The following is a 13,733-nucleotide window of genomic DNA, read 5'->3' on the forward strand; positions in this document are numbered from 1 at the left end:
TAAGGAGCATAAGAGAGCACACTATCCTATAATCTAATCCCTACCTTGCTCCTCTCACCTTCATGTAATCTTCCTTATCTTCTCTCAAGTTCAAATGCATAAAAGAAACTGCAAAACTGTCATTCTGCAGAGGATCTGAGACCTAGCTTTCTGGCAAATGTCATTTTGGCTCAAATAAATTCTGATAAAAATTCTTTACAGATTTGGACATTTCTTACGTCAAGACAAAGCTTATAGTTTATTACACATGTATGCATATATATCTATACACATATATCTTAAAATAAAGATATATGAACATTTACAAATAGTCTGGTTTCCTGCTTTTCCCACTTAACACACCAGGAATCTTTCCATGTACTCACATATTTCAGTCTTTCTTAAAAGGCTGCATGCTCTTCTATTATATGACTATAATTGATTTACCAATCACCAATTGCTGTATATATATCGTTTCCAATCTTGTGCCACAGGAACAGTGTTATCTAAAGATTAGTACCTAAATTTTAGTCCTTATTAACCTTAAGATAAATTCCTAGAAGTGAAATTGCCTGTTTTTTTACATACCAGTTTGTATTTGAATAATGAGGCCTCTTTTCTGAAAATGCAATATAAAGTTTAAGTATATTTTTGAAATATTAGGGGCCTGGGTCACTTCTTTAAGAATACTTTCAGCTCTAACATGTTCTGATTAACTGTGGGTATTATACAAATTACTTGGTAGTAGTTAATACTAGTCTTGTGGGTAAATGAAAACCCTGCCTAATTGAGCATAAAGTGTTGTCTTTTCCTAAGGCTAATCATAAGCCTTTTTATTTGAAGTTTGAGAAGAGCATAGGCTACTCTAATACATTGTATCTTTTGGCTCTTCAAGATAAGTGAAATGAAATATAACTCTTAGAATAACAGTGTAGATAATGTAGCAAAGAGAATCATGTTCACTACTAAATCCTTGCCAAATGCTTAGCTACTACTTAGTGGAAAATTAGTTTTTAATAACATAATGAAACTGTAACCCAACCTACTCTATTGATTGAAAATATTACTCTCTTATGCAGCACTAGCTGGACCTTACATAAAAAGCCCTTTGCTATGTATCCTAGAATTATCTAGCCTTTTTTGAGATACCAAGAGCAAATAAACACCAGGTTCTTAGGGAATTATATAATGAAAAAAGTGCATTGAGTTGGGAAGAAAGATATTTCTCAGATTTAATGAATTTTATGAAGGACTGTATTGTAGCTCAATGTGCAAAAAACTGGGTTCTGAGAATTATGGCACCTCTTGTTCATGGTGATAATTAAGTTTTTCTCTAGGGTATTTTTGAAATGTTTAGATGAACACAAGCATAAACAAAACAGGCCTTACAGAGTCTTTGAATGACAGGAAGAAAATCAATTAGCTACAGAATGCTGAACACAATAAGACTATAAGATTTCAAGGTGATTTGCAGAGTCAAAGGAATCCATGAATTTTTTATATTTATGTTTCCTCTCAATTTATGGATTACAGAAGCATACAATTATAAATACTTATCAGGCTCATTACCGACATTATAAAAATTAAATAAATTACCTACTTTTTAAAGGTATAGGTCATATATTTTATTTATTTTTTAAAAAAACTATCTTGAATGTAAACTCAGGGAATGTTGAAAATATACAATGTTTTTTAATTTAAAAGACTTACTTATCTTTATGGGTAATATGTATTTAATATTTATTGGTGATCATTGACAGACTAAGGCAAGTGATTCCCCCCACCCCCCAAAAAATCTTACGATCTAAATGAGCAATTCTAAAATTAGGGGGTTTGAAAAGGACAATAATTTCCAAAGGGCCCTGTGGCTTGAAAAAATATTCACTATACTTAACATACCTACTACTTTTCTTAAACTACATAAAATCTCAAATTCTTGACTTGTGAAAATATACACATAAAAAAGTACATTCTCTATTAATTGTAAAACTGTAAGTACTACATTTTAATTTTGTCAATGGTGTAATAAATGATACAATTTAGATTGCTATTCACGGTATATCATAATATTACCAAAATGTTCAATCTTCTCCCATTAAGTCAAAGAAAATAACCATTTGGCAACCATCAGAGTAATAACTGCATCAAGCAAGAATTATCAATGGATGCTAGAACTTGTGGGTGAAAGTCAAAACAGGTTATTTGCAGTTTCCCCACAAGTTACTTATTATTTCTAAAGGGAAAAATAGTAATGTTACATTGAAGACACTAGTTATTGCCTGCAAAGAGGTAAATATATTATGATGTTGGGAACCAGGGTATTTCGATATACTTGTTTAAAACAAAAATTATAACATTATCTTGGGGGTTAGTATATATAAGCTATATGTGTCAACTATAGCATAAAGAATGAAGAGAGGATAAATAGATAAAATTGAAGGTTTCTACATTTTATATTAAGTGGTACAATATTAACTCCACAGAGACTGTGAAAGTTAAGGACTCATATGTCAAAATAGATACAAAAACAAGATTCAACTATAATTGTCTACAAGTTCATGTCATTTATATATAAAGACATAGGTTGGTTTTTATGTAAGGTCCAGAAATAAACTGATAGAAAAAGAGACCAACAAAAAGGCTGGAGTGGCTATAGTAATATGAGACAAGATTACCAAAGATAGAGACTTCTTTGTGATAAAAGGGCCAATTAATTAGTGAGAGATAACATCCAATAGGAAAGCTCCAACTGTTTCTGTAAATAAAATTTTTACTGGAAGAGCTATGACCCTGGACAAACATGCCCATTTATGTATGTACTGTCTATGGCTGCTTTCGTGCTACAACTGAGTAATTGTGATAGAGACCGTATGTCTCACAAAGACTAAATACTTATTACCTGGCCCTTTACTGACTTCTACAAAGAAGTTACAAACAGGACATGTGTTTGGTTCAGTAGTAGGTAAGCCAAGACAAAAGTTTTAAATATAATGAATAATTATATAAAAATAGAAAAAGAATCAAATTAAAATAAGGTTATGAGTTTTAAAGAATATACCTTGATTAGAGGTACCTATAACATATGTCAATGAGCTTCAGGAAGAAGCTGAAATTCAAACATATTTTCATTTAACTAACAATCTTAACTCAAGACAGACTCTTATTATATCCTTAACATAACATACCTTTTAAAACATATAGTAAACAAAACTAAAAGGGCACTAATCTAATAAATTCCTCTCAAATCAAAGCATTAAATTTAATGAGTATTTTTTTGCCCTGACATTAAATAAACAGTTTAGTATAAACTCCAATTAGCCAAATTTTTTAAGAAGTCTATATTTTATATTTGTTCCAGTGACAAATGTAAATGTTAAAAAGAACTGTGTTAAAGTACACTTGAATATAAATTCTTCATAGAAAAACTTTTAGAGAATTAAAACGATTCTAATATAATGATGCATTTATTTAGTTTTGTTTTTTCCATTAGGAAATGGACATGTACACACACAAAAATCATTTGTAAAACTCTGACTATGGTGTGACTGAAACTTGCTTAAAATCAATTTCTTTAAAAGAAAAACACATACACATACAGATACTTTTTTAAAAAATCTGAGGTACACTTACCCAAAAAGCAAAAAACAAACAAACAAAACCAACACACTAAGGTTAAGAAAAATAGGAACAATATGAAAGACGCTACAGAAAGACTAAGAAAAACAGAAAAAGTGGAGAATGATGATTAGTACTCACTTTTAAAACTGAAGTACAGCTTTTCTTCTTCAAAGAGATTAGAAACAACAGGTTAAAACTGTTGCATTAACAAAAGGCTGCAAAAAAATACATGTAGTCTCTGCCTATGTAGGCCTTTAAGAAAAGGCATATTGTGTGGTTTAAAATGTGTACTTGGAAGACTAGATCTTCATTGTCCAGTAGGATGGCAATTAAAACTAAAATTAATTAAAATTAAATTTTTAAAAATTGAATTCTTCAGTTCCACTAGCCACATTTTAAGTCCTTAATAGCAACATGTAGTTAAAGGCTATACACTAAACAATGCAGACACAGAACATTTCCATCATCACAAAAAGTTCTGTTAGGTAGCACTGGGCCAGGCTCAGTGTCTTGAGTGTCTAAATTATAAAGATGCTTTGGTTTTCCCTAGAGCTTTTGGTTCACTATTTGTTTACAACACTTTTTGTTTTTTATTTTACAGAGCCTTTTGTTCTTTAGTTATATGTATCCATTTAAGCTTTTTCATATTAAATTGATAATTCCTTCAGTTTTGCAAAAGAAATAGAATGTACTTCTTATAGAATAAGCAGCAATTTAAAATGTTAGCACAATGCTCTTTTAAAAATCTGCATAACTGAACAAAATGCATAGATATTTAAAACTATTATAGTTTGATATTAATGTAATTAATGAATTATGAAAAAATATATTTATGTTTAATGTCTAAACATAAATTTGAATATACTACAGTTGAAAAAGCAGTTCACCTGAGTCAAATGGAGATAAAAACAGTGAAAACACCAAGTAAAATTATTTGAACAGCCTAACAGTAAAATCAAGTAAAATATTGATATAAAAACACTTCTTAAACACTACTTAGAACATTTGATTCAAATGAAGAGTACTAAAAAATTCTCTTGTATTAAAGAAATACATAAAAAATATTTAGCCTATGCTTTAAAATTAAATGGCCCAATTAAAAACGATTTAAATAAAAGACAATACATTAAATGAAATATACATCAGAATTAACAACAAATAAATTTCTGAATATGTAGAAAGGGTAGAATCCAAGTTATCCCTACAAAAATCATAAATTCATAATTGAAATGATATGGGTGGGCCAACATGCAATATTTTAAAAAGAGTAAAACTAAAGCTATTTCATAAATAATACAAGTTATTAGTTTTAACATGACAAACAATGTTGTCATTTAAGTTATGTTCTAATTTTTATACATTATTCATTTTATATTCATTGTATTTTTATCAAATTTAGAACTTATACCATATATTTTACTGCATTTTAAATGTAGTAATAAAATTATTTTAAATTCACTGAGATTTTCTTTTGCTCTACCTTAGAGAAAATCTTCTCCAGCAGTATCATGCTTTCTCTTTTTACTAAATACATCTTTAATTTATTAATCTTTAAGACTGTTATATCAAAAAAGTTTGATTTTAAAATCTGAATAGTGACAAATGAGAATAAATTCAACAAGCAGAAGTGGAAAACAGAACGAAAAAAAACTTAGAAAAATCAATAATGGAGGTTAAGAATATTCTAATATAAGAACCAAAAAAAACTTTAAGCAATAAAAACCAAAAACAGGAAGTAAAACTTTAAGACCAAATAAAAACATGTATCAGATCAGGTTCTTTACTAAATAATTAGATAATAATTTGATATTCTTTTGGAGTCACAAATTACCTTCCCCACTTTTCCTCCCCCAGTAGATAAATACATAATGTCTATATACTGAGATTCACAGTTTCTGGATTTATTTTTCCACCACTTAAACTGTGGATCATTGCTATCATATGAGAGTGTTTATTCAACTCCTCTTGCTGAAGTTTCACCAGGGACTCTTTCTCTTCCAAACGACCTTCTAATTGGGCCTTTTGAACCTCTAGGGAGGAAGCCTAAGAAATTTGGGACAGGGGAGAGAAAAAAAACAACTTAGCATGTTTTCTCTTCACAGATATTTTAAGATATCCTTACTTTTTATTTGTAAGACAACCATTTCAAAAGACTCTATTACAAATATATTTTAGTTAACTAAATTATATGGTAAGTTTAAGATAAGTAATCGTACAATATAAATTGGGAAGACATGTTCAATTTGTCTTTTTAAGTCAATGCTAGTAGCTGAAATTTTGGAGATAATACTACATATTGACATTCAGAATTACTATTAAAATAACCACATTAAAGCAGAACCAGGAAATCTGTAAATGTGGGATGGAATTTTATGCCTCTTCCATCACTGATGCTTTGCAGTTGTTCAAATAGTCTTTTAATCCTGGTCTGTTCTCATCTTCTTGGTAGTAGATAGGCCAGAAAGCACTATTCATAGCTACCACACTCAAGCAACCAAGATAATGTAGAAACAGCAATGACTTAGATTCAGAATATGTAAGACTACTGTTTCACTTAGCTAAGTGACTGTCCTTGAGCAAGTCACTTAACCCAAGACTCAGTTTTGTTTGTGGGCTGAAAATAATTAAATATTTACATATTTGTTAAAGTGAGAAGGATTAAGAAAAATGGGGGAAAAAAAAGAAAAATGTTTTGTAGAGTCTTTTGCAAATTATGAAGTTCTAAATAAATGTGAACTACTATTATTCTTACCATCCCATAAGCAGAGAGGGGCAGATATATACCTATATACAGCTACCTATATGTGACATCAAGAACTGGAACCCTTTTTTGTATTTCCTTGCCCACTTAAAAGCATTAAGTGCTGGCACACAGTATATATTTAATAAATGTTTGATGATTTTAGAAAATACAGGTTTTTACATTGTGAGAGTCATAACAAATAATAATCAAACCACTTTGAGATCCTAACATCTTCTAACAAAATTACTAAAGAAATAGACCATTAATTTATACTAATTCACTCTTTTCACAAAATAAACAACTTTTTCATTTTACTGCAAATGAAAACTCAACAGATGCTTACCTTAATGCTCAATTCTTTTCTTATCTGCTCTGTTCTGGTTAATTCTTTTCTAAGGATATCAATAGCTTCTTCCTTATCTTCCCTTTCTTTCTGTAAGACTTTAATCTTTTCCTCTTGTACTTTCGTTTTTTGTTGCAAGTCTTCAAATGAACAAACAAATAGTCAGCTATATGCTCAGAGGTCCTATACTAACTTACCCTGAAAAACTTTAGCTGTGTCATAAGAGCAAAAGAAAGACAACTAGGAAGATGAAGAAATATCTTGCTGGAAATAAGTTTTACAGTATTTCAGGGAGGGGGAAAAAAAAAAGAACAACGACACATGAAACTCCTCCCCTATACCAGAATTCTATAGAAATAGCCAAATCTCCATGTCTTTCCTTCTTTCTCAGTTCTAAATATAATATATAGTAATGAGAAAGGCAATCTTCACAGCTTAAGGGTTAGAAGAGAAAAAGAGAGAGAAAACTATGAAAAATTATATAGGTAGATGGATGATATCTGTGCTTTAAGGAAAGTGATTTAGAACAAAACATTTTGTGGTTCATTTCAGAGCTATCATTAAGAAGCTAGTAACTAAAAGTTAGCAGTGCCACCTGCTGTTATATTCCTTTAAAAAGTTTTATTTTAAAAAGGACAATCATTTCCTATAACTCCCAGTTAAACTAAACTGCTCTGTGAAATGTTATGGCAAGAGATGGAGAGCTGTTTAGGATGTGCTTTAAGGTTTTAAACTAATGAAGAACCAAATAAAAACCACTCATGCTTTGATTTTCTTCCAGCACAAGATGTGTGAAAATAAAAAGCTACTTACTTGCTAGTTTACATTCTCTGTCTACTAGTTGGTTCTGTACTTCTTTTCTCTGTTCTTCTCGCTCTATTAATTGGGCAACAGTTCTGCAGTTATAAAAAAAAAAATAGAAAATATCAATGAATCATATCGTTTTTCTCAACAAGTATTTTAAAATTTCCAAGAACAGTATTTATCTTTAAATTCTACCGAATGTTTTCTATATAAAATAAGTAAAAGTTGTATTAATTTTATCTGTAAAAAACCAATTTTCTGTATAAAGGAAATCATATTGTTTTTGAAAATTCCAAAATAATTAGAATAAATAACTAGAGATTTACTTTTCATTTTGTTGCTTGAGTGCTTCATTCAACTTTTTCACTGTCTCAATTTGTTTATTCAGAGAATCACATGTGATCTGTAAATCTTTATTCTTCTTTTCAGTTGTTTCATTCCTGAAAAGAGAGGGGGTGAATTGACATTTTTTGGAGGAAAACATATAATGAAGAAAAGAAACTAAGTATTTTCTTCACCTTTTTTCCTAATCGAATTGCATATCCTGCAGATAAGAAAAGGATTATGAACAAGCAGGACATAAACAAAGCTAGATCAACTCTAAAAGAGAATAAAGACATGTTTTAGCTGACTGAGGTGATAAAAATTACTATGAAATGAAAATGTGTGGGGCATTAACCTCATATTTATGGATATAGAGCTTTATTTTACAGATTACACTGCATTACAAAATTTGCTATAAAATACACACAACTATCTTTATAGTTAGGTCCAGAAATTGAAACTACTTCTGTAAAAGTCTGTCATCATTAATTAGCTGCTTAGGCATAATATATGTTTAATTAAAAATGTCAAGTTAATGAATAAAAATAGTTGAGGATTCTAAATTTGTCTTGTCACTTTAAAGCTCTGCATTTAATAGTCCTGCTTATTTACCTGCAAGGTAAATATAGACTTTCTAAAGTGATACTTTGATACCCAACTATCTTAAGTGTGAAAACGTTTTTTTTGTTGTTGTTGTTGTTTTTAAGTAGAGTTTAGGCAGTGATTCCAGAGGAACTGCCTTGCACATCTTACTCCTCAAACCTTTGGAATGTTTGAATTGGGCAAAATTACGTTTAGACTGGGCCAAATCAACACTTGAAACACAGTTGTACTTCAAACAACTGTTTGCAAAGCTAACAAGAAAGAAGACAGCTTGATGACTGAATCAAAAATTAAAGACATTCTTTAGAATTAATACCACCATGTATAGCAGTAACTTAGCTTATTTGCATCTACAGCAATTCTTTCCTTCTATTCAGTAATTATTTCCCTTCTAATTCTCATAAAATCCCCTTGCCTTACTCCCTAATTGGAACACTATGTGGGTTTCTGCCTAAATCAATGCTTCCCAAGTAGCTATTTATTCTTTGTGATCTCAAATAAATGCTTGTTGCCTTTCATTTTGGCCGTTTAGGTTAATGAAAGCATAATATGTCCTTTTCACTTCACTAAGTACTAACATGAATAAAGTGGCAGCACCAGACAAATTTAACCGGCAGAAATGTTTTATTTGTCCCACACAGTTTCTTAAAAACAAAATTTTTGGTTCCTTTAGATAGTCCCTAACATTATAGATGAGCCTTCCCCAGTCAGTTTCATTTACTTGCTACCTACCTGGCCCCTCGAGGCAGGAGTTTTACTTCCTGGCTCTTCAATCACTATCTGGAACATCAGCAGGTCCTAGAAATCCCGTATTTCTCTTGGACCAGTTGCTTACTTTCTCTTACACCTTGACTTAACACTAATAGTTCACTTTATCAGGATTGCCTTGAACAATCAGACTTTGGAAAAAACTGTTGTTGGAAAATATCCAGTTTAGAAATCACTGTGTCATCACGCATTTTCTAGATGTTATCCATTCTCCATCCTTTGATTTTGTTGATAGGCCAATCAGCACATAAATATTACAAAGTTAAATTTTTCTATATCTCTATATTAACAGCATATAACAGTAGAAATTTTTTCAACTTTTAACCAATCTTCAAATATAAATTTTAAAAAAGAACAATTTAACTAGAATGTTTTTACTGTCTGGTAGAAGATATGTTAATTGTTCCTGGTTTTCCTTATAATTCAGAGGTTTTAAAATTGGCCTAAAAGATAAAAAAAGTTTGACAAGGGAGGGAAAAAGAATCGCTCTCATACTTGTGATAGTGGGAGTATAAATTAGTATAGCCTTTTTGGAGGGAAACGTGGCAATCGAAAATTTAAAACTTTTCAACTATCCTTTAACTGAGCAATGCACCTATAAAAATTTATTCTACATATATAGTCACACATATAAGTAAACTATATTCAATGACACTAAGAAGAAATACTGACTACAAATTTAGAGATCAGTTAAATACTATTACCTAAATTTCCATGCTATTAGGCTGAATGATAGGAAAGTGTTAATTCAGCCATGTTTTACCTGTAGAAATGGCTAATTCATATGGTTAAACCAATATAAACTAAAACAACTAAGGTCATTCAACAATTATTTATGGATTGCCTAGATATGTACCAAGCACTGTTCTAGGCTCAAGGGATTTGCCAGTGAACTAAAACAAACAAAACTTGTCCTTGTGGTGCTAACATCCAGATGACTGTTGACTACGTGAATAAATGAAAGAAGTAGAGTCAACTGGAAAGAGATACAGAGACTTGTATTCTGTTTCTAACTTTGATACTGAGTTTGAGTGAGGAATACTTCATTTCACTATGATGTGTTTCTTGCTAACTACTTACCTTATGGTATTATCAGAATATATGTCTACTTAAAAAAGACTTTTAGGCCATAGAAAAGAAGTGATGTGTATTCATTCTAGATTCTAACCTTTCACAGAAACTTTTATTTTATTAATTTACCTCTGAAGAAGTTCCATGTAGGATTTTGTCAGTACTTCATGTTCTTCAGCCACAGACTCTAACTTCCTATTATGTTGAAAAAGATGCTCAATATCACTCTGGGCTCTTTCTGATTCAATCTGCTGTGACTTTAGCAACACACCAAGCTCTTCATTTTTTCTCTCAACTTCTCTCAACATACCAGCAAGTGTCCGTGCCTAAAAGAAAATGGAATAGACTTTTCAACTATTATTTATATAATATGCTCAGTTTCTACAACTTACAAGATTTATCAAATATGTAATAGGTTAGCATCTAACGGCTTATATGAAGATTTATTAGTCACATATACTTATTATTTAACTATTTCTAATAAAGCTGACACTCTTAAGTTTTTACTTAATAGATTTTTCTTAAAAAAAAAAAAAAATCTCAGTAAGACCCGAATCATGAAAATGAACACAATTATAATAACACAAAGGCAGTTCTCTACATACAGTACTCAATTAAAAGGATATGGTCCTTGGGTCTAGCCACCAACACTAAACCACAAAGTCTGCACATATCGGTTTACCCATATCAAGTAAGAATTAAGAATAACATCTTAATTTAAGCAACACTTAAAAAATTAAGCTAGCACAATCAGTGAACCTAGATTCAATATGAAAGTATTTGTGACATTAAACAACAAAGAAGCAGGGTAGTAACTAGAATAATTTTGCCCCCCAAAATAATACTTATTTAAAAATGCCAGATGAAAACCTAAGACCTTCTGTTTTTATGAGAGTCTGTAAAGCAGTAATACCAAATATTTACTGTTATTTTTATAAAAAGCCTTTTCAGTAATATGGATAAAACATTAAATCTTCCAATAAAATGTGAGGCGTGTCCAATAGACATAGAAAATAAGAATGTGCTATAAAAAGAGGAAAAAATGATATTAATATCGCTAGTTTTCTTTATTGGAATTTATGATAAATTCAATGTATCATCTTCTTGTCACTGATTTTAATGCTTATTTCAAAAGTCAAACAACTTTATCATAACTCATTATAAATGAAATCATGTTTAGATTCCATTTGTATCTGCTGGGAATTTCATATTACCGAACAAAGTTCTCACCCATAATGTATATATATACATATATGTATATATGTACACACACACACACACACACACACACACACAGACACACACATACATGTGCACACGTGTGTGTGCATGTATAGCATAGTGTCAAACTTTCTAAACACTTACCATATGCCAAGGATTGTGCCGGGGCCTGAAAATATAGAAACAGACTTTGACCTCAAAGATGGGGGTGGAGTCATACAATTTTCCCATGGTGTGAGAAGTGTTATGTGAATGAAAAAGTAGTTCTTTAATATATCTGACAAGTCCAGTGACCAAAAGCAACCTCACAGGGTGATCAGATTATAAATTCCTAACTGGGCATGTCATCGTGGGTAGTCATACCCCAGGCACGTATCTTTTAGGTTTAAGTAAGCCCTGTCCACTGTTCTTGTGCATCTGGTTAATACACCTTTGAAATAGCAGAATAATCTTTTTCAGACCAATAAAGGAAACAAATAATCTTGTTAACTGTCCTGTGCTTTGTTTTCTCTCACTTTCATGTAATCTTCCTTATATTAAAGAAAACTGCAAAATTGTCATTCTCCAGAGCATTTGAGATCTTGCTTCCTAGCATTGTTGTTTGGCTCAAATAAACTCTTTTAAAAATTCTTCTCAGGTTAGGATGTTTCTTACGTCAATAGTTATAAAAAGGGAAGCACAAGGAAGATATATAGAGGAAGGATCAACTAACATGTAAAAAAGAAGAGCAGAGAAAGCTTACTGGGAAATAGAGGTATTTAAACTAAAATCTGAAGAATTATTAAGAGTTAGAGAGAAAAATGTGTTCCAGATATGGAACAGCAAGTGGAAGGACAGGGAAACATAAGAGTATGTCAAGTTTCATAAACTGCAAAGTAATATAATATGGTTGACTGCACAGGAAACAAGGAAATGTAGAATGAGTAGTAGTCAGACTCCTTGTATGCCAAAGTAAGAAATTTAAATTATTTTTTGAGCCACTGAAGAATGTTTAGCACAGGAGTGATAAGATCAGATTATTACCTCAAGGATTACTGTGGGGGGGAAAAAAAGGGAGAACTAAGTACAAAATAGGATGACTCTGGCAATATGTAGTGGATGGTTGAGAAGAGGGCACTAGACTACCAGTAGGAAGACAAAAAAGAAGCTCTGTTGTGATTCATATGAAAAATCAAAAGGATTTGATCTGGAGCAAATAGTGAAAGAATAGCGACAAGACTCCTAATAAACAAACAAAAGAAAAAGAAACTCAGATACAGAAACTAACTGATGGTTGCCAGATGGGAGGGGGTTTGGAGGGATGGGTAAAAAAGATAAAAGGGATTAAGAAATACAAATTGTCAGTTATGAAAATACTCACAGGGATGTGAAGTACAGCATAGGGAATATAGTCGATAATACTGTATTAACCATTACAGTATCAGACTTATTGGGGTGATCATTTTTAAGGTATATAAATGTCTAATCACTATGTTGTACAGCCAAAACTAACATAATACTGTAGGTCAACAGTATTGGGGAAAAAAAATATACATTGGGGTGGAAGGAAAACCAGATGATGGCATAACCTAAATGACAAGGGAGAGGGTTTCAAGAAAAGGGAGTAGTTGTGTCAAATGCTGAGGAAAATTTACTTCAATCATAGCAACAGAGATATAACTAATATTTTGTACATGTTTTACTTCATTTATTTTTCTACTAATCAGATGTAATTTATATTATACACACCTCTGTCTCAGCTTGAGTTCTTTGACAGCGATATTGAGCAATCAGTCTATCGGCCTGTGCGAGGGCTAGAGCTTTTGCTTCCAAGAGATCTTGTAGTCTGCTTTCTTTGGACTATTAAATAAACATCATTAATCTTCATCATTTACCAGAAAACATCTATCAAAGCTTGTTACACATGGTTAAAATAAGCCTGTACTCACAGCTAATGTAGATAGTTTCATCTCATATACATCCATTATGTCGGATATTCTCACATCATTAATCTGATCCTTTACCTACGTTTTAACACAATAAAGTAAACGAATCAGAAAATTTTAACACTTGACAAAATAAGAAAATGCCTACTATAAAGCTAAATTAAAACTTAATAAGTTAGAAAGTAAAAAAAAAAGTCATATCAGGCAGTTCACAAACATTTCACTAACATGGCTGTTGTAGAAGAATATCTGAGTAAAATCTGGAATTTTTGTGGGAATTTAAAATATATTCCTTAATATATTTTAATACTGAAGGTGTGGGGGAGGGTGGGCT

General features: G+C 31.2%; 1 protein-coding gene across 2 annotated transcripts in view; it reads right to left on the reverse strand.

Moving 5' to 3' along the window:
* Positions 1-3,424: 3,424 nt before the first annotated feature.
* The window catches only part of CIP2A (cellular inhibitor of PP2A), a 35,977-nt gene continuing 25,668 nt past the window's right edge, over positions 3,425-13,733 (reverse strand). The window contains exons 15-21 of one of the 2 annotated variants that reach the window (XM_039856910.1): positions 13,403-13,477; positions 13,203-13,313; positions 10,383-10,579; positions 7,814-7,927; positions 7,497-7,579; positions 6,684-6,823; positions 3,425-5,640 (exon numbers count right to left, since the gene is read on the reverse strand). In XM_039856910.1, the coding sequence (XP_039712844.1) occupies positions 5,470-5,640; positions 6,684-6,823; positions 7,497-7,579; positions 7,814-7,927; positions 10,383-10,579; positions 13,203-13,313; positions 13,403-13,477 (891 nt within the window). In that variant the 3' untranslated portion in view covers positions 3,425-5,469. The remainder of the gene's footprint in view (positions 5,641-6,683; positions 6,824-7,496; positions 7,580-7,813; positions 7,928-10,382; positions 10,580-13,202; positions 13,314-13,402; positions 13,478-13,733) is intronic. The other variant, XM_039856911.1, reaches the window with a different exon arrangement.

Source organism: Pteropus medius, unplaced genomic scaffold (genome assembly GCF_902729225.1).
Source record: "Pteropus medius unplaced genomic scaffold, Ma_sr-lr_union100, whole genome shotgun sequence".
Taxonomy (NCBI): domain Eukaryota; kingdom Metazoa; phylum Chordata; class Mammalia; order Chiroptera; family Pteropodidae; genus Pteropus; species Pteropus medius.